Source organism: Centropristis striata, chromosome 8 (genome assembly GCF_030273125.1).
Source record: "Centropristis striata isolate RG_2023a ecotype Rhode Island chromosome 8, C.striata_1.0, whole genome shotgun sequence".
Lineage (NCBI taxonomy): Eukaryota > Metazoa > Chordata > Actinopteri > Perciformes > Serranidae > Centropristis > Centropristis striata.
This window is the reverse complement of record NC_081524.1, coordinates 34,612,418-34,639,385: the sequence shown is the minus strand read 5'-3', so window position 1 is coordinate 34,639,385 and position 26,968 is coordinate 34,612,418. Positions and strand designations below refer to the sequence as shown.

The 26,968-nt window shown below is 39.0% G+C and overlaps 1 protein-coding gene across 1 annotated transcript; it reads left to right on the top strand.

Annotated features, from left to right (window-relative positions):
- The first annotated feature begins 684 nt into the window (after window positions 1-684).
- On the top strand, window positions 685-12,523 carry LOC131976574 (terminal nucleotidyltransferase 4A-like). Its single transcript, XM_059339673.1, has 12 exons — window positions 685-1,570; window positions 2,094-2,217; window positions 3,994-4,040; window positions 5,439-5,559; window positions 5,725-5,832; window positions 5,912-6,040; window positions 6,502-6,715; window positions 7,849-7,975; window positions 8,088-8,191; window positions 8,344-8,528; window positions 8,766-8,903; window positions 9,968-12,523. The coding sequence occupies exons 1-12, from the start codon at window positions 873-875 to the stop codon at window positions 10,385-10,387; spliced, it is 2,415 nt and encodes an 804-aa protein (XP_059195656.1). The 5' UTR covers window positions 685-872; the 3' UTR covers window positions 10,388-12,523.
- Window positions 12,524-26,968: the final 14,445 nt, after the last annotated feature.

The following is a 26,968-nucleotide window of genomic DNA, read 5'->3' as shown; positions in this document are numbered from 1 at the left end:
TGTGTGAGAATAAGTCATTTACAAATCAAAATTTCGAAGGGGGGGTAGGCTAATAGCTCACAGTCATTAACTACAACATTAGCATCTACATAAGACAATTGTTAATACAAGGCAGCGACTAATGATCCAGCCAAATTACTACAACTATCACGTTTTATCCTGCCCGGTCTGATCTGTGAAAAATGGTGCAACCAACATAAAAGCTACTATTTCCGGGGGCCTACAAAATAAGAGCTCAAACAACATTGGAGTTATTACATTTTAAGTATTGTACGTTATGGCAGAGGAAGTACATATTTATTTGAACATTATTTTACTGAAATGTTAAACTACAAAGAGGTCGTTTTCTTGAAAAAGCCATACTTTAAAGACATGTCAAATTAGAAAAAGGCTTTTGACAAATTAATGTGGAAAGTAATTGAATGTATTAAAATTTTATAAATATTGTAAGTATATCTGTACAAATATAGTTCAATAAATTGGTGATTTTATGTTTGGGGTATTTGGTTGTTTGATAAGATTTTCAGTGGGGGAAATTCATTTAATAGATAAGCTTCCTGTTTATCAGGCCTATGTGTGGTTGACTTGACGCATTTTTCTGTCTCGAGGGGTGTGTTCAAAGATTTAAATCCCTCAGACATGCGTAGACGCTGATCCGTGCTGCTGGGTGCGCCATATTGGCTGGCTTACATGGGGAGTGGAGTTGGACGAACCGCTTGATAAACCAAACCAGTTTCTGGACATGAAGCATTTCGATGTTAACAAGTAAATCAACGCGGTAGGATTTATTTGTTTCATTGAGTGCAAAGTGTCTCGTTTGCCAAATTGCTCGCTATTTTCCCGTGAAGAGGTTCTCGGCCAACTCGAGTCCAATGGATCCCAGGACCGCTTGGATCCAGCCGGAGCAGAAGGGACCTGCCAATTCCCTGTGGATGCACATTTGGGAAACCTCTCAGGGATTTGGAGCAAACTCCGGCATCGACAACCACTTTCACCACCAACGCAACTTTGCAGCGCTAAATGCAAACTCCACGGAGTCAAACGGCGAGTATTGCAAAAATGTAGCCCCGCCGTCGGTGTGTGTGTTTGGGAAACTGCCGAAGCGAGACGGCGGCGAAGAGAGGGGAAATGTCCGGAGGAAGGGCTCGTTGTCACCGTCCTCTTCCTCTCTGGACTCGGAGGCCGAGAGCTCCTCGCCTTCCGGCTCCTCTTTGCAAATCGATAATTTGAACGTCGTAGAAGAGGCCAGTCGGTTTTTACACTACGGTGAGCACGAGTTGAACGAGAACAATCTCAGACGGCAACATCCCCCTCCGCCTTTTCACACTGTTCAGCAACACTGTCGCAGCATGCAACAATCTGGCGGCCACACCCCCACCGGGATGAAAAATCAGCATGGGAACAAGCACCACCACTATCAGTCACATTCGTCCGGTCGCAGGAGGCATCTGAACAGGGCCAACACTTTCCACGGCATCAACCCGCTCCTGAGCTACGGCAGCAATGGACACCAACTAGATTCCTCTTGCAGCCTGTGGAAAACCAGGCGGTACAGCTCGGGTATTAATGGGTAAGGATATAAGGAGAGATCTCTTCCCACCAGGTCACGTGACAAAATGAGCAGTGGTTAATGTACACTTTAGTGGCATAATGTTAAATATTAATGGAAAATATTTACAATTAGGTTTTTTTTCCTCTGTACTTAGCAATATAAACGAATACTTATTGAAAATTCACAGAAAAAGTAAAAATCTTCATTTGTGGTCCCAACAAACTATATGGACATATTTGAAGTATCTACTTCTATGTATGTCATGTTCTTCCATTGGGGTTATTTTTAAATCAGTCTTGGTAGTTGGCACAAAAAAATGAACTAAAGAAGCATACATCTATTTTCAGCTTGTTCCAGTGCTCCAAACTTTTTTTTTTTTTTTTGGCATACCAGATATTGTCTTCATTAGGCCCAGGCCTAATATTTGCCATACTACTTTCAATTTTCTCTTCATACATCAATAGTGCTCATTGTCCTACTTTACAGGACTCACTCTGTTCAGTCCATGATCCCTGGTATCTTGTCCCCCTTTGTTCCTTAGTCTTCATGAGGAAATCGTGGACTTTTTCAACTTCATGTCGCCACGACCAGAGGAGGAGGCCATGAGAAGAGATGTTGTGAACAGAATAGAAAGTGTCATCAAGGACTTGTGGCCCACAGCACGGGTGAGTGTCTGTAGGCTTGGAGAGGTAACTGGAGCTGCGATTCCTGTCTGTGGGAGCAGTACACCCCTCTGGCCTGACTGATTTTTTTTTTTTTAGTTGATTATTTGAAGTATACCACAATACTTTGTTGATGACACCAGGCCTATTCAACAGTATTTTTTGCTGCTAATCATCCTTTACACAATCTTAAGTTGCAGTTACCTGATTTATCAAGCATGGAACTGAAAACCTCCTTTACCAAAATAGGACATGGGATGGTTGACTGTGTCTTGGTCTTTAAATTCATGACTTCTCTATAATAATGTGAGTTATCTTAGTAAAATGGAGGATTCTGACACTTTAATCAGTTTATATATGTTTTTGCTGATACTGTGTCAGAAGTGATTATTTAAACTGGTCACTTTAAGTGGTAAGTGATGTGTGCATGAGAGGTGGAATATTACCACAGACTTGAATCAGACTGAACATTACAGGCTTTAGAAACAATGGGCGGTATCAGGTATACCTTTTTCAAATGGTACCTTTTTTTTTTTTTGTAAATCTATCTCTCTTCTCTGTCAACACACTGAACCACTACTGGCCAAGGAACATCATGTATGAATCAATTTCATATAAACAATGGTTTTAAATTGCATGCTTTTTTTTTTTTTTTGCTTTTTCTTTTAAGAGAGATTTAATTGATGACCACTGGGCTTGACTTGTGCCAGCCCCCCTAGTGTTGGATAATGTGTTTAACCCCTTATGAGCCAACAAGCTTCTACTGCCTTGCTCCCCACTCAGGGCTCACATCTTAAAAAGCATTTCTACATCAATATTTTTGTTTTATTTACTATTAGCATATAGTAGGTCTTTTGATTTGCAGGTTTTGTCATTATGTAACCTTGGATATTAATACAGCATTTTATTTCTTTTATTGACTTTAGTTTATTGTTGCAAAGCTGTAGTGGACTGTTTAAATCAATGTTATTGTCTTATATACTCAGCAGGCAGTGTGTCTGGGGGTTTACTGCACTTCATGTATCCTGTTTGGCCACGCTGTAGGCAGTCAACAGCCTAGTTTACACTGCACGTCCAAACACTGTTGGCCAGATGTAATCATTATTCATGTCACTTGTATTCCCAAAGTAACATTCGTGAATTATTTTCCATTGTATGTTGCCAAGAGAATGCTAGACACAGTGTACTTTGTAACAAATAGCATTTTTTAGTCAGCATTATAAACATTTTGAGCTAATCATAGCATAGAGAAGTCCCACTGGGCTTCACTTTTCTTTACAGACTAATTTGTATTACTCTTCCAAGCTGTGGTGGTACAAATGTTTAGTTTTTTTAGTGGGGTTTGGCACCTTTCCAGAAAAAAGGGGATTTAATATTTAAAGTGGACTACATACACAAATGACATCACTTTTTAGAGCTAACACTGCCTTTGTTCTGCAGAGATCAGCATGTCATATTTGACCTAGCATCAGGTTTTTCATAGAATTTTAGTGCAGAATTATTAATATTAATATAGTATATCTTTACAGAACGACATGCAAACCAATCCAGGTTTAGGTTGGTTAACATGAGTTTCATAATAATATCACGAAGGATTATTTATTTAGTTCGTTCTTACAATAATTTGTTTTGTAAGCAAATGTATAAGGGATCGAACCAACTCGGAGCAGTATAGCTTAACTGCCAACACAGAGGTCAAACCTAAGTCATGGGCTATAAAATTACTAATGATTACCATAATGTGGAACAGCTTGTAATAATTTGCCTTGTACTCTGCAGGTGGAGATATTTGGCAGCTTCAGCACAGGACTTTATCTTCCAACAAGGTAACATTTGTTTGTGTATCTATCTTGTGTACATTCTGACCTTTTATATGGGCCGATTATGAAATGCTGTCATGGTGTTTTAGTGTTCTGTACATTTCTCAAGGGCTTGTGATGATGATTTATAGTGCTGAGCAATCAAAAAAAAAAGACGTCCAACAGATTTGTTGTGCAAATAAACGGTATGAGTTAAACCATCAATGCTGCTTCCTCAGTCTTGCAGTCATTACAGGGATTTTTGGAGTTGGGAAATAAGGCAGCTGTGTATTGCAATGATTGTTTCGCACCACTGTCTTCACACTCACACATTCATCTGAGCTAAACTCCATGATCAATAGCATTGTTTGAGTTAGGATTTAGAGATGATTTTAGAAAGCAGGTTTAGTGAAAACTTGAAACAAACCCTGAGTTTCTCTCTCTGACTGAAGCAGACATGTTGTTTTATTTCTGCTCTGCATGTCTTCTTTTTTTTTTTTTTAAATACATCAACATTTTGCGAGTGAGAGTTCACTCTCTCTCTCTCTCTCCATTTTAAAATTTGACCCTATGCACCCAGACAGCTGTCAGTTTGTTTGATCTGTTCAACTAAAATGTTTTTTGCACATAATGCATAATCCCAGTTTAAATGGTAAAAATCAGGTTGAAGCTTTAAACACATCACATGGAAGAAGATCATTCCTATAATATTGGAGATTATGGCCAATGTTAATATTAAGTGAGCAGGATCACTGAAGCTGCAGGTGACGCTGCAGAATGTGGTTTGAAAGAGGTTTTTTTTTTCATTTGATAGTTGCTGAAATGCTGTTAAACATGTTTATACTATACACAACCCGTTTAAATTGGTAATGTCTACTTTTGATCAATGTGTGTATATTTTTACTTCTCCCTCTTGGATTTAAGATCAACAAATCTATTTTAAATGTAATGTAGGTCACAGCCTAATGCACAGTCACACCACTTTATCATCTGTTAAGGAAATGGAGAAAAAAAGGTAAATTACTGATAAATGATGAATTAATGGACAACACTGATAAAATATGTTAATGTGTTTAACTCATTGACACTCTTCTCCAATCTGTCTCAGGCTCTTTTTTATGATTAATATGCAAAGTCTGCATTTACATGCATTAATATCTCTGGGTCTGCTGAATTAAAATGGAGGCTCTGCATTTTAACCTGTTGCCACAGTAAATGGTAGTATCGGAGCTCGACTGATGATGGCTTATTATTTCGTGTCCAACCTGGTGATTGAACCAACTCTGATCAGTTGTTCTTGAACAAAAATCTCCATCTCAGGATTTGATAATTCAGACATCAGGACTTTCTGTTGTGTTTGACGTGACCTCTGTGTAGACGTTTTAAGGTACATAGTACTTATTTAAAACGTATTTTTGTTCACAGTGACATAGACCTGGTGGTGTTTGGAAAGTGGGACCATCCCCCACTGCAGGAACTGGAACAAGCCCTGAAGAAACACAATGTAGCCGGCCCATATCCCATCAAGGTCCTTGACAAAGCTACAGTAAGTCACCAGGAGAAAGCTACACAACTGGCTTTACGTCTCATATTAGCTCATGATCAATTATCTAACGGAGGAGCTTGTGTCGCTTTGTTCATAATGAATCAAGTTGATTGGTCCACCTACCCTTTTGTCTTGATTCCAACCGGCCCTCTGACTTGTCCTCAGGTGCCAATCATCAAGCTCACTGACCATGAAACGGAGGTGAAAGTGGACATCAGCTTCAATGTAGAGACTGCTGTTAAAGCAGCACAGTTCATCAAAAGCTATCTTAAGGTAAACCTTTAACACGAGACGCTTTCAACAAAAATGTGGCTATGTTTGGTTGTTTCATATCTTTGTTTCTGTCTTGTAGAAGTACACTGTTCTGCCGCCTCTGATCTTTGTCCTGAAGCAGTTTTTACTGCAGAGGGATCTGAATGAGGTCTTCACTGGAGGCATCAGCTCTTACAGCCTTATACTAATGGCCATCAGCTTCCTGCAGGTACACATGCAAAGAAAAATCCTTTCTTGTCTGTTGTCGACTAACAATTCATTTATTTTAATCAACCGATAACCTCACAATATTAGCACAATTTTACCCCAGAGCTGAGTTCATACATTGAATTTTTTGTAATATAAATTGCACTGAAATAATCTGGCCTTGCTATGTAAATCTACGGAATAACTCTGTACCTATTGTTCTTTTGCCAAGTTAATTTCAGTGTAAACACAGTACAAGTCAGTGTTTTATATAACTCGTTATATGTGAATAAATAACTTTGTTAGATTCATCAGTAGGGTATTAACATTTATTGTCAAAGAGGTCATGGAGTTCAGTGGTACATTATTAACATATATTTTGGTTAAGTGTGATCTGCTGTGCTGTCAATCGTTGGAAATATTCATCCTGATTGGATTTGGTAGCAAAGTGTGTGAATTCAGTTCTTGTTGTTCTAATCCTAGCTACACCCTCGAATCGACACACGACGTGCTAACATCAACCTGGGCATCCTGCTCATAGAGTTCTTTGAGCTGTACGGCCGAGATTTCAACTACATGAAGACCGGCATCAGGGTGAAGAATGGAGGGGCTTACCTGTCCAAGGAGGAAATGCTCAAAGCCATGGAGAGTGGAAACAGGCCGTCCATGCTCTGCATGGAAGACCCAATACAGCCAGGTGAGACTGAGATTTGAACTGATGAATAAATGTAATGTGACATCATCAGTTAATCGACTGGTTGACCTCAGTGTAGTTGCAAACAATAGATCTGTTATTAGGAAATTTACAAAGGAAACATGACTAATGGCATTAAAATGGTGAACAGCTGTTACATAATTAGATACACCAATTCAGAAAAACTACAAGAAGTGGAGACAGGAAGCAAATGGATCACTGTAATTCAATGACTGTATAAGTTCTAGTTAACCCATTTAGGCCTAAAACGCCTGGGAAAAATGCCTGTAAAACCTATGGGCGATTTTAAAATAACCCCCTAAAACCTGAAGTTTTTTTTGAAGTAATTTTCTTTTTTTTTCAATGTCATTTTTTGGTAATTCTGTATCTTTTTGGGGGGTAATTTTGTGTCTTTTTTTTTTTTTTTATAATTTTGCCTTTTTTTTTTTTGGTAATTCTGTCTTTTTTTAAATAATTTTGTGTCTTTTGGGGGTAATTCTGTCTTTTCTTTTGGTAATTCTGTGTCCTTTTTGGTCATTTTGTGTCTTTTTTTTTTGTGATGATTTCAGTTCTGGAAAAGTCCCATGTTGCATTGCGACACTCCCGCATGTATTCTGATTCATTTCATTGGCCAAGAGACCGAAAATAGGTGGAAAAAACTACAAATACTACAAAACGACGTATCCGCTTTCTCGGCTTTAATGGGTTAACAAAACATAGATTCATATTTGGTATCATGTCAAGTATGTTACATTTGTGAGTACAATTATATAGAATTCATCTTTATTTAACTGACAAATCCTGTTCAGGAGAGGACCAGGCTGCCTCCAGGGCTAGTGCTGTGACAGATTTAATTGAAGTTTATCGTGTAGACTGTATAAGTGGACGACGTCCAAATTTGGTTACTTGTTGCTCCAAAAAAACAAGATGGTGATCGCTAAAATGCCAAACTTTAAAACGGTACTCCACAAACCAGTGGCTGACGTCACAGTGACTACATCCGCTTCTTTTATACGGTCTTTGGTTTATAGCAAGTTTGTAGTGTTTAGTGTTGTCCCAAGCTCCCCAAGGTTGTAATCTCCTTTTTTTTTTTTTTTTCCTTTTTTGTGATTTTTTTATTTTATTTTCCCCCACAGGGAACGATGTAGGCAGGAGTTCATATGGCGTCCTGCAAGTCAAGCAGGTGTTTGACTTTGCCTACATGGTCCTGAGTCATGGAGTGTCTCCTCTAGCACGCGCTTACCCCAACAAAGAGTATGACAGGTTGGTTACTTCATGAGTTAGGTAATCTCTTAACTTTAAATGTGTTTTCCTCAGCACACGTTTTGTGTTTATCCTGATGTCATCATGGACTCCACCTCTCTCTGTGTTGCAGTACTTTAGGACGCATCATCAAAGTGAGCCCAGAGGTGTTGGCCTACAGGGACTGGACCATTAAAAAGTGGGGAGCCAAGCAGTATGCCAAGCTGGAGAACCCTGGTAACTTTGTGGGAACCTTGGGTTTGAGTCAACTCTACAACACTTAGATTAGAGTTGTATGCTCCAGAAAAGTGACAAATGTGTTCTGATCCAATTATTTAAATGTGTTCAAACTTTTTTTTTTTCAACAGTATAATTCTGTTTGGTCCTAGATGTAGACACCTGTGAGCGGGACCTTGCCAGGCTGATGCTGGTTTCTTTGGAGGATCAGAGAGACACTTCCTCCCCCCTCAGTGCTGACTCGCCCTCACCTTCTCCAGTCTTCCTCCCCAGCCCTCAGCACCACTCATCATCATCCTCGGCATGCTCGCTCTCCTCCTCTTCCGGCAGTGATATAGTAAGGCCAAAGAATATTTTGGAAACATTTGCTTGATACGTGATTCATTGGTTCAAAACCACTTTGGCAACACACTGTGGGTAACCATTTCAATGTGTCTTTAATTACTTTTCATGTATAAATAGAGATCATTGTCACAATAATGTGATCATAGTCAGTATGATACCCTATGCCATTTGTCCATGTCATTTTTTCCTTTTCTGTGCAACTTTGTTAAACTGTTTCTGTCTTTTTCAGGAGTCAGATTCTCCTCCAAGCAGTAATGCGGCTGTCCAGCTCCACCCCCTCACCCTGGCCTCAGTCCATTCAGTAATCCAAATGGCTACTGACCTGAGGGCCACACATCCAGCAGGCTTCATCCACACCACGCCACAGGTTGGTTTCATTTTATCTAGTAGTTTTAGGGTTTTTTAATCCCTTTTTCTTTTCTTTTTTTCTTTCTTTTTTTTTCTTTTTTATTTTTTTTATTATATTTTTTATCACACACAATCAAAAGGTTACAGAAGATGTGCACAAAACTCCAACCCCCACAACTCATATTCCCTCACATAGGGTAAATCAAAATAGCTCTAATAATAAGCACAGAAACACAAGCTTGCCAAAGTCAAAAACTTTTTACAGAAAGCGAGACACCTTCCAATCTTAAGCGGGGGGCTGGTCCCTTTCACACCACTCAGAAAACCAAAATAATATCCAAACCTATACTCTCAACACACAACGGACATTGTTACACAGCATAAATAAGGAACAAATAAAACGTATGAGGAAAAAATCCCTTTTTCACAGGTTTCATACAAAGAAAGAATAAAGATGGCAAGGCTTATTTAGTTTTCAAATTTGTGAATGTGCTTGAATCTACCTTGAAAAATGATTGATTTTAACACAATCTGATGTTTCATCAACACAATCATGGAAACTAAAAAAAAATCTTTTAAAGATCTGGTTGTCATATTTGTCTCCTCGTGTCTCACACCAGATTCCCTGATCCTTAACTCTGAAAGTTGGCAAGCATTAAACAATCATGGTCAAAACATAGAATCAAAATTCATATTAACAGCTGGTAAATTTCAATAAAGTGATATACACTGGTTTCGGTGGGTTTAAAGGAATTGTGTAAACTTAATTTCTCACAGTTGCATTTATAGCAACAATTTAGATGTGATGATAAAGTTTTAAAAATGTTTCCTTTTGGTACATTGAAAGTGCTTGAATTTTGCTTTTAAAAAGATGCACAAATCATGGTTACAGGTTGCAGAAATGCATAAACCTTCACCAGTTGTTTATGTTGTTTGAATATTCAAGACATGAGGATATGCAAAAGTTTCTATTCCCACACCAAACAGAATTTGTCAGTGAGAGATTATTTTTAGTCTTTAAATCCACAATGCATAAACCTTGGCTTGAATTCTAAGTGCATACTCTGCTTCTTTGTTTTCTAGGTGCAGATGTCCCTGCCAGAAAACCTAAGCATCCCATCGCTCTCCGATTGCCAGTTCTACCATGAGAATCCACCTTCCATCAGTGTTGTGCACCGTCACATGTCACAAGCTGCACACATGTCCCAGCACACCAACTCCACCAGCCCTCTCCCCAGCCCCCTCCACCAACTCCAACACCCTCAGATGGGAGGCCAGCACAGCCACACTTACACCATGAGGTCCAACTCCCACGGCTCGCTACATCAAGGCGGCGGCCTCCGAGCTCAAAATCACTCCCAAGCTAACTTCAGTCCTCATCGGCGGTTCGTTCCCCAGGGACACAACGCGGCACCAGGTTTCAGGAACCAGCAGCAGTACAACCGCAACACCTGGCGACGCAGGAAGAGGGAAAATCTTCCTGCTCTTAACCAGAGCAGATGAAAAAAAGTGCACAACTTGACTGGCATTGGTTTTTGAAGACCTCACATAGCCTGTAGTGAGTCCTGGTGTTGAGGAGCATTCATAGTGCCCCAGTTTTTTTTTGTTGGAGTTTCTTGAAAATGCACCTACTCGTTCCTGGAATTCACAAGGCAACTGAAGTTGTCTCCAAAGGTGTCAAATGATTGATCTCTGCCAGCATTGTGCAAGCACTAAGTGATGCTCCAAGGCTCTTGCAGGTGAAGCAAGACTGTCAAAGGCCTAAAGTCCTAACTGTGCACATTTTGTTACATCAGCCTGATGATAGTCAGAGACCCTTCCTCTAAATTTGATGCACACCAGCACAGACTTTTGGGTTGATCAAGGAATTACCGATTCCCAGACTGGGTCTTCTCACCAGTGTCACTTTCCAGCGGCTCAAGACTCAAAGCTGGTTGGCTAAAGAGAGAGGTCAAGTATTGAGTTTCCATGCATTTTGAACATCTTAGAAAACAACATTCTGTGCCATAGTACTTACTACGGAACTGGTTTATCAAACCTGGTCTCTCAAAGTTTTGGCTTTTATTGGGCCTTTTTGATCAGGTTTTGGGCTCATCTGGTCTTCTGAATGCAACTCCATATCGGCTTTCTCTTGATTCAGAGCTCTTACAGCTTGGACCATCATCTACGAATTGTACTCTGGACCGAAGCGAAGCACTACCTGTCTACCTATGCAGCGAAACGCTGACTCGATGTTTTTGGTGTGACGGCACAAAACGGACCTTGTCTCAAGTGCTTAAACTGTGATGACTTGTTTGAATGTACCAAGTGTTTCTTTTTTTTGTGTGTTGGTCATTTGTTCTCTTGTTTCTGTCACTGAGGGCTTTTTTTTTTGTTCACATTGGCACTATGTTTTTTTGTTTTTGTAAACATTGCCACCTTATTTTATGTTTGTTGCGTTCATGTGCAATAATTGCTTTTATTTAATTTATTTCACATTTTAGTTTTTATTTTAGGGGTTCTCCCCATAATTAGTTTTGCTTTTTTTTTTTTATTTCTAGACAACATTGATCTGTGCAATAGATGGATTTAAGGGCCTTGAAGGAATGTTTGTGTGTGTGCATGATTGAGTGTGTATGTACAGCTTTCCAGCAGAAGGGGGAGCTGTGGTGAAGCAACAAGAGAAATGTGCCAAAAATGACATGATTTACCATTGCATTATGATCACTTGAAATTTTGCCAACTCTCTGCCTGTCCAAATGTTTTTCAATCACTACAACATATCACTTTTTCAGTAGTTTGACTTTTATTTGAGTGCATTTTCTCCTGATGGGCTGTTCAAGAGAAATACACCTCAAGCAGTGTTTACTCATGTCATTTAGAAAAATAGTTGGTGCTATTTATTACCAGCAAAGTGCTTTTTTTCTGCCTTATCTCTATTTTGATTCTGTTAAAGCAACAGGTTAACTGCCTTCTTATATGACCAAACTTTCCCTTTTCCTGTATGTAGCCAGCTTTTCTGTTCTATTTGTTTCTATGAGCACTGCCGGGTTTACCTGGCTTTTATTTTTACATGTGGCTTCTAGGTGTACGCTCCAAGAGCAGACTCCTACTTCAGTCAATGATTGTTGACATTAACATCATGTCGTAACATATTTTTCTTTTCTTTTTAATTCAAAGGTCATGATTATATAAGGCTAAAGGTCCTTACAGTTCAGAGATTCTCCTCTTCCATATTTAAAGTCAGTATTTCTACATCTTGTAAGACAAGGTTTCAAAGCTAGATAATTTACACAGCAATCCGTAAGAGGACTTGAGCGTGGGATGTCACAGATTTACAGATAGTGGAGTTTTGGTAGAGCCATTTACAAAACCAAAAAAATTTGGTGTAGGTCATAGGTTTTAAAAGTCTTGTAACACCCTGCACACCAATCTGATGGACTCAACATGATCCTGTGAGCATTATGCCCTCGTTTCAGTGCCGCTTTTATCAAGAGGATGATCGATGGGTTGTTACAGTATATTGCCACGAACCAAATCCCCAGCTCAAATGTATGTAATTAAGGATGGGTTGTTATGTGTAAATGACTGACATATAGATGTATACCTTGTTTTTTTATGTAAGTTTTCTATTTTTTTAATAAACATTTTAAAACTCCATTTCGAATTTAAGTGTACATTTTGTTATTCGTAACATCCACTCCTGTGTTCACCAGCACATTGATGCAAAAAGGATTGACTATTTTTATATGGTTAAATGCTAAAGAAGTATGCTAAAGAGGTGTTTGGAAAAATATTTTAGAAAATGCTCATAAGAGTTTAATTTAAGAGCTGTTATATAGCCATTTTCCATGGTTTTTGTGATAATAACCATGGAAAATGTCTAGATATCAGCTCTTAAATTAAACTCTTATGAGCTATTTTTGTTATTATATTTGTCCAAACAAATGTACCTGTAGTTGTACCAAAAAATGAACAAGATTTTTTTTTTTTTTACTGAGTTCTGCAGTAAGTAAAGAGGACACTATACAAAGTATAGTACGCCAATACAAAGCTTGAATACTGCGTTTTAAATAAGTTTGAGACTGGAACATTCTACTTTTGTATTTTGATTAGTTTCCAGTTGGTCAGTGTTAGCCTCTGGGGGCAACAGCTAGTATTTCTGGCCCTCTGGTGGAGCCAGAAGATATCCAGGGAAAGGTTTTCTCTTGTCCACAGTCATTGTTCACAGTCTAGTAAGCATCTTCAATACTTGCTGTAGATGTTTAGACCAGATGAGAATTTTGGCTATCTCTATAAACTGATATCTACATTTTTTTAATGCAGGTAAATTTTTAAAAAGCTACATAGCCAATTGCTTCTGAGACTGTATTTAGAAACTGAAACATTTCTGATACAGAAATATTGTCCCCATTGCCTACAGATCCCACATTCATATATGTATACAGGATCCGCTTCTGTTTATTTGACATGGATTGTCTCTTGCTGTTTTTCCAATAAAACCCCACAAGAAGTTGTGAAGTATCATATGGATACTGACATTTTCACAACAGTTCATTCTTGATCATGATGTACAGGTGCATCTCAATAAATTAGAATATCATGAAAACGTCAATTTCCAGTAGTTCAAGTCAAATAGCCCTTACCAAGTATTGAGTCATATAGATGGACGTACTTTTCAGAGGCCAACATTTCCATATTAAACATAATTTTAAAAATTGGTCTTTTGTCATATTAAAGTTTTTTTGAGACACTGAATGTTAGGTCTTCATTAAATGTAAGCCATAATCATAATTAGAAGACATGAAATGTTTCATTCTGTGTGTCATGGATCAATATAATGTGTTATTTCCACTTTTTGAATTGAATTGCTGACATTAAGGAACTTTTCTATGAAATTCTCATTTATTGAGATGCACCTGTACTCTTGGTTCAACAGAATTTGGACCCCTTCACTCATCTGGTGTTGTAATTCCTCTTGGTCTCTGATGGGGGCACTGGTGGATCATTGCTAAATGAAGCTGCATCTAATCCATTACCTTTCAGATTGTCAGCAGAGTTCAGGGAAGTAGAACGTGACACAGGAGAGGGCTTCAACAAAATCACTCGTCTGAAGGTTCAATCATTGGAGGGTTATAGGCTGGAACGGTTGTCATTTTATTCCAATTAAAACCAAGGGGGAAAAGTGTCCTCAGTCACTGAGACCCCTTTTAGCCTTTCTTTACTCAAACTCGCTGACTAAGCCACAAGGAAATTAGATCCTGCCTCTGTGTCGTCATCCACTTTCTTGGATCTGTCTTCATTGATGATTAAATAGAAGTGATACTTTGGCACAGGCTATAGTTCATAATGTTGTTAAAAGCTGGCTCTTTGTTCCTGAGGCGTATATTAACCAGATTAGACTGGCAGGGAAGCATTGATCCTGTATTGAAAATCTGCAGACACAAATGCACGTGACATGCACGCACACACACAGTCCTCAACCTGGGAACCATTCCTGCCAGTGTTCAGATAAGAAATCCAGTTTCCATGACACACAGCAGTTGTCTACATCTGGAGTGTTGCAACATGGTGTGTCCGCCGTGTGTTCGTGTGTGTGTACGAATTTATATATACAGTCATGGAAAAAATTATTAGACCACTTTTGTTATCTTCATTTTTCTCAGAGTTTAATTTAAGAGCTGTTATATAGCCATTTTCCATGGTTTTCGTGATAATAACCATAATCATTATGAAGAAAAGCATGGAAAATGTCTAGATATCAGCTCTTAAATTAAACTCTTATGAGCTATATTTGTTATCATTATATTTGTCCAAACAAATGTACCTGTAGTCGTACCAAAAAATGAGCAAGATTTTTTTTTTTTACTGAGTTCTGCAGTAAGTAAAGAAGACACTATACAAAGACGCTCACATCAGGGCTTAGTTTGTTCAACAAAGGAACATAAAACCACAATCAAATATTTGCTGTTATAGCTGTTAAAATGATACCAGTTGTTAAAAATCAGAACTTTTTGTGTTGTTCTGCTCTTAAACAAGTCAGGACATCCATCACTGGATTACTAAGAGGTGGAAAACAGCTACAAAGACACTCACAACTAATGTGAAAAAGGGCAACAACAAAAAAAAGGTACAGTGGACTACAAAGAGATAAAAAAAAAAAAAAAAAACAATCACAAAGAGACACAAAACAACCTCTAAGACTGGTTCCCAACCTTTTTCTTGAGGGACCCACATTTTTACCATTGTAAACTTTGGCGACCCCCCCATTGTCCATTGCTTCTATGAAGCCGAACTCAATGTGACTTTCATGGTACCCTCTCTTTTTCTTTTTGAGACATTCAGCATTTTCATCTCCCTGACGCTTCGCCATTTTTCCATTAGCTCTGTGTTTCTGTTGGTAGGTGAGGTTACCGCTAGGTGAGGTTACCGCTAGGTGAGGTTACCTCTAAGTGAGGTTACCGCTAGGTGAAGTTACCTCTGGGTGAGGTTACCTCTGGGTGAGGTTACCGCTAGGTGAGGTTACCTCTGGGTGAGGTTACCGCTAGGTGAGGTTACCTGTGTATACTGCAGGAGGGATGTTACACATGTCCTTATTCTCGTGATATAGCCTTTATTTTCAAACTTTTCTATAGTGATTTTTCTATTTAAATAAATGAATAAACATTTAATGTAGCCCTTATTTAGTTGTTTTTGTCCCACTAATGAATTAAAAGCTGACTCATCTATATTTAACACATTAGATTTATTACACCCCTTAAAATCAAGAGGGTTTCGCGACCCCCCATGGACCTTTGGCGACCCCTTTAGGGGCTCGGGCCCCCCCCTGTTGGGAATCACTGCTCTAAGACACACTGAGTGGCACAAAACAACTAACATGAGACAGAATAACTAGAAAAAGATACAAAACAACAACAAAAAGAGACTAAATAGCTATAAAGTCTGTCTTGCTCCCATGTAGGAGAGGTGATGGGGCCTGTATGTGCCCAGGGGCCCATTGTCTCATAATCTGCCCATGAGGGCATCTCTGTGTAGTCTGTTCCTTTCTTCAACCTCGCTGCAGATCAAACTTTTCATAACTTTTTTCCATGCCAATCAATACAGTATGAATGTGAGAAAAGCAGGCGTACTGAAGTCAACGGAGAAAGTTCTTTAAAAGGCCTTCCTTCCTAATCCCACTGGTGTAAAGAATGAAGTTCTCCTAAGAAAAGGTCAGCACTTATACCTACAGGCTGTTTGTGGCTGTCAGTGTCTTGACAGTAGAAAATTTGCATCTCTGCCGATTCAAGTCCCACGCACAGGCCCTCACTGTGCGATGTGAATCACTATGTGGATGTAATTAGTGTTTGCAAACAACATTGTTCAAATGACAGTCACTGAATGTCAGGACAAAGGAGATGTCAGTTAAGTCTGAAGTGTTATGTTGTCATGAGGCTACATTAATATATTCAGACTGACAGACACTCTCGTAAATAAATGTCATTTCTCAGTGTCCTCACTTTCCTCCTGGGGCCATGAACAAATGTTTTTGCACTTGACTGTCATAATTCTAATAATTTCTTTATTATTGGATGACAAGAGTTTAGCAAGTGGGATTTTATGGAAAGATTATTAAAAATGTTGCATGGTCACAATTTTCAAACTTGATTGATCAGAGGTCATTATGGATGAGTCCATTTAATAAAAATGTGTCAAAAAGTAATTTAGTAAAAATTGGGCATTTTAGAACTTCTTTCACTGTATCAGTTTATGACAGGAGTAAAACTAATGTTTGCTGATGGTATTGTAACTGGTTGGAGATCACAGCTACATTTTTTGGGATTGTCCAGAATTAAAGTCATACTAGGAAGGGATTCATACATAGGATTTTTAACCCTTTATCAGGTTAAGAACTATATTTGGTAACTTCAGGTAATATTTTGAGAAAAAAGTTGCAAATTTAATAGATTAAAGTGGCAAATCTACAAGAAAAAAACTAGCAGATTTAAGAGATTTAAAGTGGCAAATCTGCACGAAAAAGTCGCAGATTTACAAAAAAAAGTGGTAAAAAAAAGCTCCCAGATTCATCACTTTAAATCTTATAAATGTATGCATTTTTTTCTCGTAGATTTGCCACTTTAATCTCGTAAACTCTTTTCTCTAAATATTATTTTCGTATGTTTTTTTTTTATACATTCTGGCAGTATGTAATATCCTCCAATATTCTCTAGGGTTGAAATTTGGAATTTGCAAGTATTTCAATGAGCGCCCTATTAAGGGTTAATATTGATTTACCACGAGACTATTATTATTATAGGAGCAATCCTAATGGAGCTATGGAAAAGAGAAAGGCCTACATACTGCATATAGTTTTATTGACAGAAAAAACAAATGATATTGGCTCACTGCCACCCCCCTACATCAATGGCAAGACAGGTTAGTGAGAGTGCACTCAATGGAAACAATAACAGCAAGACATCATGGAAGAAAGACATGTTTTAAACAAATGGGGTGCTGTCATTACTAATTTTAGATTACCGATGTGATAAAGTGCTGTACTGATTTAGTCGTGAATTCAGAAAAAAATAACATCTGTTTCTTTTCTTTTTCCTTTCCTTTCCTTTTCTTTTTTTGGTGACTCATTTCTATATGAATTCACATGATGATTCATCTTTTTTTATGTTTGGTTTCCTTATTGTGAATAGTGTTTTATTATGTGTTTATTTATGTGCCTTCCAGGAGCTAGTCAGGTAGTCTTTTTAAGTGCACATTCCGTTATATATAAAAGTATGTGTATATATATGAATAGGCTGTTTTTGGATCCCCCTGAAACCCAAATTTATTTTTTTCCCTGCACATTTATTATATAGCCTTTACCATTAGTGCTATGTGGTACCCCTTAGCATTACCACCAAGCAGCTCCGGCCAGATATAGGAAAAAAGTACTGTTTTTGTTTTTTGTTTTCAAATTGTTTCTGTCTTTCTTCCAATTACACTTCAGGAGGTCGTTCTGTCATTCTTCCTCTCCTTTTGTATCTTTCTCAAATACAGAGAAAGAGAAATATGATCAAAGGCTCTGCCTTGACTACTGACAGGCTGTGCTCTCAGGATGTATGGAAGACATATTTCTGCTATTATGCTATTTACAGCATGGAGCCACCTAGCAGCAGATGATGAGATCACAAAGAGTAGCCTACAAAATGGAGATGGGAATGAAAGACATGCTTTTTTCTGAAGGTTATAGAAGAGAGAATACATCATATAAAAGAAAGAAAAATGTATGTACGTACCTGTGATGTATGTACCTGCACCCACTTATTTTGCATGATCAGAGTACATCTATAACTATATAGGGTATGCCTACCAACTAGCATTTCCTCTCAAACCAAACATATAGTTAACTAGGGATAGCTATTAAAATGTGTATGATATCTGAGCCCAATGAATAAAGCCTTATGTGTCTTTATGGAACCATGTTCATTCATTTTTCATTCACGATGCAGCCGTCACGAGGCTTGCCTCCCCTGTTTGTTTCTGAAGTCAAAGCATATCACTCTCTTTGCTAGAATCCATAGCCTCTTAGCCTAGATATCTTCACTTACCTTGATTTCATGCTCATCCACAGTTCAATTCACACTGTGTTCACTTGAGATATCCTTTCTTCTCTGGCCCAAAAAGGCCTGATGGATTCTGTATTCTGGTTGGTAAAATAGCTCCATTCAGCCTCCTTCTGGTATAACGACCACTAATGACCCATACAATGCCAGTATTCAGGTACTCCACACAAAAAGCATTTTTCTGTGAATAATGGACCCTCATCTTTTCTGCAGCTTTAAGAAACATACTTTGCCTTTAAAGACCCTTACAGCAGAGTGGAGCAGACCCTTGTTACATCTGTATTTGCAGCTCATACTTTTATGGTATTTCTTTCAGTAGGTTGGTGGGAGGCAATGTTCATTTTTCCTCTTTTACAGGGAAAATAGGAATGTTGTTAGTGGGAGAAAAAACACATGGCGTGAACAGTAACACCACTGAGGCATGACCTTCATCAACCTGAATCACAACCTAAGCCTGCTTCTTAATGGACTCTGCTCAATATCAGAAAAAAGGCTAAGTATATTTAATTCACACCTTGATGCTACTTCTGGGGCTGAAAAATGAAGCCGAGGCGGAAGTGCCAAAACCTGCAGTTCTTTGAATGGCCATTAGAGACTTGCTCCAAAAGCAAGTCAATTCCCATAGTCCATCTTGTTAAATTGTTAAACTTTACTGCTGAAATAAGCATGTTTACAGAATGGTACAAAAACAGTTTTGGTCTCTATAGCTTTCCCATTTATGACAATTGTGTCACCCATTTAAATTATATTACGGCTTGAAGTTTTGCATGATTAAGAACATGGCTGCTTTGAGTGACAGGTGGGGTGTTTCTGAACCTGGTTTCATTCGGCCCACCTCAGGTCACTCATGCTGTATATCACTCTTTTTTTTTTTTTTTTTGCTAGGCAGAGAAATGTCAATGGAAATAACATTATCGACTGTGCTTTCCACTCTGCTACTGTATTATTGTCACTATAATACTATGTGTCACATTTAATCTGATTTATTTATCTTTACTTGAAAAGTTTACCAACTTTTTTTTGCGTAAACAGTGTCACAGCTCTTTGTCAATCAGATTTATTTGTCTTTTTAATATAAAAAAAACTCTCAAAACTTAAACCTAATGTTGAGTCAGCCTTTTTACCCTGGAAACAACTACTCCACTGTAAGGGGAGTGTAAAAAATAAGGGATTATCAAAACCACTACAGTACTAGAAGAGCACTGCCACTCTGAGCTTCACAATTCACTATTCAGAAACGTATCCCCTTACAGAGACACATTCAGGTCTTTGCTTGAGCCTCAAATTAGATGTTTTTTTTGCTGACACTGACTGGGAAGAAAATTCGCAACAGAGCAAGTGTGCTCCGGCCTCCTCCCACAGTCCAAAGACATGCAGCTTAGGTTTAACTGGTGATTGTAATTGTCCGTAGGTGTGGTTGTCTGTCTCTAAGGCTGCGTTCAGACTGCAGGCGAATCTGATTCAAATCAGATTCCTACTCAAATCCGATTTTTAGGGCTGACTGTCCACACCGTAAGCAAGTGTCCAAATCGGATATGGCTCTGTTCAGACTGTGCCACATTATTGACTGATCTGACAGGTTGCCATAGTAACGGCGTCAGAGCGTCTGACGTCGTCACCGCGTCAGACGTCATATAATTGCGACAACAACAACAAACATGATGGAGTCAGGTCACCTCAGTATATTGGTGTTATAACTGTCCAGTAGAGGTGCAGAACATCTCAGACCCACCAGGGGAGAAACCGGGCGGATGGATGCCCCTGTCGGGCCCGTATGAGTCGGGTGCGGCTGCCGGTTGACACCTCGTCTCGGCACTGCCGCCGCTACGCGTGCGGCGTAGAGTGACGTCACGGACAGTCAAAACCGATCTGAGTGTTTGGAGCAGTTCAGACTGAGACGCATCTGTCCAAATGCGATCTGAAACTACCTCCCGAAGGTGGTTTCGATCCGGTCTGCAGAAATCTGATTTTATGTGATTTGTGACTGTTCAGACTTCAAAAGAGCCATCCAGTTCCAATCTGGATGTGCTAAAAATAGGATTTTGGCTGGCAGTCTGAACGCGGCCTATGTGTCTGCCCTGTGATAGTCTGGTGGCGGCTTGGCTAAATCCCCCCGCAAGTTTGGATAAGTGGTTAAGGATAATGAATGAATGAATTAAGTGATTGGTGTTAGGCAGGTAGCACTGTGGCTTTATTTTGGACTTTTTTGTTGTTTTGATGAAAACACGGTTAATGAAAGCTGTGAGACTGACCAAGGCAGTGTCTGTCCAAAAATACAAAACAATGACCTGAAAGATGCTCAGTTGAGCCAGGAACTAGAGAAAATTATGATAATTCTCCTTTGAAAATTATGATTGCAGCTTAAAACATTCCATTTGTAAGTGGACAAGGTTATGAAAAGACTATCAAGCATAACATCGTAAAGACAGCTGTAAGACAAAAATAAGCTATTTGTTGAAATCTCTGATGCTTGTTTCTTTATAGACATGTGTTTTTGTGCTTTGTATGCTTTTGATCAGAAGCTTTAAACACTTTACTTTTTTCATTCCAGCTGTCCTCGTGATGTTTTTTTCCCTGATCTCTTTAGAAGCAGTTTTTTCCTCACTACATTTGATGTTTCTATCATTAATATGCATAACGTTAGCTCCTGAAAAAGCCAACACATTACATGTAGGTATGCATAAGTAATATCCTGTGCACGGGCCATTCATTTCAGAGAGTCCTTCTACAAACACACACAATCACCATCACTTCACAACATACCCTGGTGCCTCTCAAAACAAATAAACTGTATGTGGCTCACTTTGAATGAATACACTTTTTAATATACTGATTTATTTTTCTATTCACACAGAAAAATATGTTTTTCCAATCCTTACCACATGCCCAAACCTGCTCTACTCCGAGCTCCCTCTGGATGTCTGAGCTCCTCACCCTATCTCTAAGGCTGAGCCCAGCCACCCTACGGAGGAAGCTCATTTCAGCCGCTTGTATCCACAATCTTGTTCTTTCGGTCACTACCCAAAGCTCATGACCATAGGTGAGGGTTGGAACATAGATGGACCGGTTAATTGAGAGCTTTGCCTTCCGGCTCAGCTCCTTCTTCACCACGATGGTCCAGTACAACGCCCGCATCACTGCTGACGCCGCACCAAACCGCCTGTCCATCTCACGCTCCGTTCTACCCTCACTCGTGAACAAGACCCCGAGATACTTGAACTCCTTCGTTTGAGGCAGTACCTCGCTCCCCAACCAGAGGGGTGGGGCAGAGGACCATGGCCTCAGACTTGGAGGTGCTGACTCTCATCCCAACCGCTTCGCACTTGGCTGCAAACTGCCCCAGTGAGTGCTGGAGTGCTGGAGTCCCGGTTTGATGAAGCAAAAAGAACCACATCATCTGCAAAAAGCAGAGATGCAATTCTAAGGTCACCAAACCAGATCCCTTCCTCCCCCCGGCTGCGCCTTGAGATCCTGTCCATGAAGACCACAAAGAGAATCCGAGACAAGGGGCAACCCTGGCGGGGCCAACACCAACCGGGAATGTGTTTGACGTTGTGCCGAGTATGCGGACACTGCTCTCACTTTGGTTATATCGGGACCGGATAGCTCGTAGCAACGAGCCCGGTACTGGTACGGACTGGATGAGCAAACTCCCATGATCCCTCCAGAAGTCTCGCCAGGGTAAAGAGTTGGTCCGTTGTTCCACGGCCAGGATGGAAGCCGCATTGTTCCTCCTGAATCTGAGGTTCGACAATCGACCGGAGCCTCCTTTCCAGCATCCTGGAGTAGATTTTCCCGGGGAGGCTGAGCAGTGTGATTCCACGATAATTGGAACATACCCTCCGGTCCCCATTTTTAAAAATGGGAACCACCACCCTGGTCTGCCACTCCACTGGCACTGTCCCAGACTTCCACGCAACACTGAAGAGGCGTGTCAGCCATGACAACCCAACAGTGTGCAGAGCCTTCATGATGATACCCAGATCTCCAGTATAATCCTTAAAATAAGCCTGCTGCGGCCTCTGTAAAAAAAAAAAACAGCAAAAAAAGGGACGGCCCATCGGAACGGTAAGTAATAGCAGCAGAGATTTACAAACCAAATGTCTCCCATCACTATATTTCCACTGTAGCTTGTATCCTGCCTTTGAACAACTTTTTTTTATCCATTTATCCAGATCACTCAGCCTGTTATTGCACCTTATTCACATTGATTGTCTGTCTATTCAGTTTCATACAATAGAGCTGAATAGAACATAGATCTATTCGCTCCAACACAGTCTTTACTATATTGCCTCTAGGTGTGTGAATAGGTCACAGAAGGGTGTTATCTCCAGCATGAAGAGAGGAAGATAAAAGATAAAGATTAATGGAAGATGAATGAAAAAATGTTCAGATGCTTCGGTTTTTCTGGTACTAAATGCTCAAGGTAAGTTAGTTTGTTGTATTTAAGGTTTGGGTTAGGGTTAGTACTTGGGTTTTTATAGTGCTTACTTTTACTTTTGCATTCAAAGATTTCTTACCGCTGAGCAGTCCTCCCTAAACAATCCCTCACCTTTGCCATGACCTTTGGGTATCAGGAATGATACATTTACCCATGACAAAGGTAAATCTCCAGGTCTATTAAGGGAACAATTTCCAGTAGCTACAATCCTGCTGTCTCTTTTACTCAAAGTTAGTGAAACAGTGAACAGCACAAACATCTTGATCATTAACCTTATTGCGTCCCTTGCGCATGTATATCAATGTGTTTGCTTCCATTGCTCTTTGCTCATTGTATTTTTGTTGGAATGGAATGTGCTACATAAATAAAGCTTTTCACAAGCCAGGAGTGAGAAAAAAAACACATCCTAAAATCACACAACTGTGTTTGTAGCGGCCTGGCAAGTGCAAGGATGCACAAACCCACGATATTGAGCAACTTTCTTTGAATTGGCAGTAATGCTTGGCTGGCATCTGTCAAGTGACAGCTTACACTGTCAACAAATGGCAGATACTCTCATCTGAGTGAATTAACACGCCAATCATTATTCATGATTACAACAACAAAGCCATCAGATCAGCCAAAGATAGACATTTGGTATCTATCAAGTCATGCAGTGACAGGTTGGACGTATACAATGTACTACAAGGAATTGTCAACATTTATGAAATACATAGATAGACATAAGCATTCAGCAAAATTAAAAGTCTTAGAAGTATATACGGCATGAACTTAGTCCTACAGTTCATTCTCTTATTAATTTGTGTCTCTGAATTATAAATCAATCTATAAAAAACATGTTTACATGCTTTAATGTTATGTTAGCGCCCAGTCTGATCTGACTGGACAGTGAATCTTCCACATCTGCGCTTTCGGCATCTCTGCACCATCATTGCAGCCGGGGAATGACTGTACAGTGTACAGCACTGTAGCAGCACTTTCTACTTTTATTTAATAGAATTATAAATTTACAACTTTACATTTAAAGGTGCAATTTCTGATTTCGGGCTGTGCACATTTCTCCATGGATTGGTGTTTTGATACTTTCCCAGCATTATACTGTTGGGCACCTAGACCTGCTTTATAATAGAAAAGGCTTTGAAATCTCACTTTTTACAAGTAAGTCCCTTAAAAAGCAGTGTCCAGTACCTGCCCAGCTTCAAATAGCACACAAAATTAGCAAATACCTGAGACACAGAGTTTTTCTCAGAAATGAGTGGAGACCCAAACAAAACTATTATTGGACTTCTATCCATCAGGTGGGCAGAAAGGTTATTCCAAATATATTCTGATGTAGCTCTGTATCTGCTGTATGTGTAGGCTATTTTCTGACACGCTCCGAAAATCCACTTTATGAGGTAATAATATATCAGTGTTGTGTTTGCAGCCTATTGACCTGCTCTCAATTGGCCAATAAATCAATAAAATGCAGATAAATTATGTCATACTGAAACAGATTTACAATAACTGTACAGTACACCCTGCAACCATTATGTTAAAGGAGTGCTGACTCATTTTCGTTTCATGGCACAGAAGTTATTTGGACTCTAACACTGAAAAGAGGATATATACTGCATACACATTATATGCCATTTTAACAGGATGTATGAGAACTTTAATGGCGTTGCGGTCCAATACTAGTGTTGTACACACCAGCAGTAAAATAAAAACAGTCAAATCAGTTTTGTTTATTGCAACTAGTTCGGACCTCATCCAAATGCAAGGTCTGAGATGAGATTAAAGGCATCATAGTGTGAAATAGAAGCAGTTCTAAGATGATATTTCAGTTTGACAACTGGGTTGAATATAGCCCGGAGTGTTGGGGTACTGGAGGAGAGTGACAGGTAAATTGACTGTTGGATGATTAATTTTCCCAGGCAAAGATCCAGATCTTCCTCAAGTGTCACTGGAAAGCAGTTTTTATGACAGCAGAGGATGACTTTTAATTGCTTAATTTTCATCTCCGCCTCACTCACTGCAAGGCAACAGATTAAAAGATAAAATAATATATGGAAATGCTCATCAAACTTCCGGCTATGGGTGATAAGAGAGGGCAGCTTTTAATATCTGGAGAATAGCGTGGAAAAAGTCATTAGGATTTTGTATATCTGCTTCACATTTACACACCAATATTACGGTACAATAGCTGCAATTTGGTTGAAGAATTGAATGTCAGACCAGACCAGGGTGACTGAAAAATTATATGAATTTCGTATTACTTGTAAGAGTTTTCTGCTTGTTAACTAATTAGAAACAAATAGTTATTACACTTAAAAAAAAGAAGTTTGAAAGAAAAGATAAACATATTTTGCAACCTTCACGAACAAAAGAGCCATTGTTGGCCAAAAAAAGAGAAAAACACAAACTTTATTTTCAGCCTTATAATGAAGATAAAACAGCCTACCAACATTACTAATAGGTCATAATGAGCATTTCTTAATATGATTTTGTCAGAATACAGCAACTCAAAACTAGACGAAGTTGGCAAAATTTAGAGTTTAAGGCACCTGGCCGTAGACTTTCATAAGCAAAGCTGCACATTTTAGTTGACATTTTAGTTGAAAACATTTTTTTGACACATTTTTACAACTGAAGAAGACAAATTGCTGTGGGCCTACACCAATGATAAATGAACATTCAAATGGAAAGAAATAACTAGGGCCGGGACTCGATTAAAAAAATGTATCTAATTAATTAGAGAAAAAAAAAAATTGTTTATTTTTGTTCAAGTCCAAAAGACCAGTGCAATTTTTGCCATTAAGTGTAGCAATAGTATATTTAGAAATATAGTACATTTCAGAAATTCAGGTAGTCTATAGGTAGGTAGACCTTCTGTAAACTATAATACTTTGTTTTTTTAAGTAAAACACAATCCACGCTAGCTACCACACTAGCCGCTAGCTGCTATATGTTTTGCATTGAGGTGATACTTGAGGCTGGATGTGCCACGGGGCCAACCAAAGCGTCACATCAGCTTCTTCCTTCATGTTCACTGTGGTTTGTTGTTGTCTGAACTCATGAACGCTAGTTGGTGCTACAGTATAATCGGTCCGCCTGAAACTCATCCAGTGAGAAACGTTCCGCGGTGCAAAAATAAGTGCGATTACAATGCGTACATTTTTTTAACACGTTAATTTTTGTGTAAATAATTCATCTTAATTAACGCGTTAAAGTCCCGGCCCTAGAAATAACCCTTTCATTTCGTATAATTTTGAACTGAATTTGTTCCTTGTCCCACTTCACTTCCTGTTTGAGGGTGACAGCCGGAGGCTAATTTTGAACACTGCCTAACATCTCAGCCTGAATGTCATGTTTATCACCATAACTCAAGCCCCTTAAATGATGGCAGGGCTTTAATTACAGACTTTGTTCATTAACACATTCTGCTCCACATGCTAGCCAGTCAGCTGTGTGCAGTATTTTAAGACATGTCAAAGTGTGTGTGTGTGTGTGTGTGTGTGTGTGAGTGTCACTGTCACACTCTCATTATTGCTGTGATCCACGTGGCATGGGCAGCTACAGTTACAGACATGCACGCAAGTAGACGTGGGCCTTTCATTAAATTTCTCACTTTTATGTAACAAATTGAATTCACTACTATAACATTTATGTCTGTGTTTATTATAGTTTTATTACTCTGTCCTTTGAATTCATTCCATTTAAATGTTGTGGTACTTTTTCTTTTAAAAGTGAGTAATTTAAAAGAAATAATTTTACTTACCTTTTGTTACATTGTCACAATTTGCCTCAGTATAAAATGTGCCATATAAATAAAATTGCCTTGCTGCTCACAGAGTTTTATGCTGATATGTATTCAAGAGTCAGTTTGATTAAATTAAACTCCATATGAATTGAGAAGTGACCATGGTTGATTTTTCTCAAGGGCACTTCCAGTCTTCCTAACATCAGGTTTAATTTCCACATTTTTGATATGTTTATAAATGGAAAAGATATTAAACTTAATTTCAAAGACAAAGTTTCATATATCTTTCGATACTGATTTTAGAATAAAATGTTCTTCTAAAAAAA

Excerpts from the sequence above, each read along its gene's own strand:
- LOC131976574 (XM_059339673.1), top strand. The coding sequence starts at position 873 with ATGGATCCCAGGACCGCTTGGATCCAGCCGGAGCAGAAGGGACCTGCC. Across the intron at positions 2,218-3,993 it reads ACTTGTGGCCCACAGCACGG|GTGGAGATATTTGGCAGCTT; the intron begins GTGAGTGTCTGT and ends TGTACTCTGCAG. Across the intron at positions 5,833-5,911 it reads TCATCAAAAGCTATCTTAAG|AAGTACACTGTTCTGCCGCC; the intron begins GTAAACCTTTAA and ends TCTGTCTTGTAG.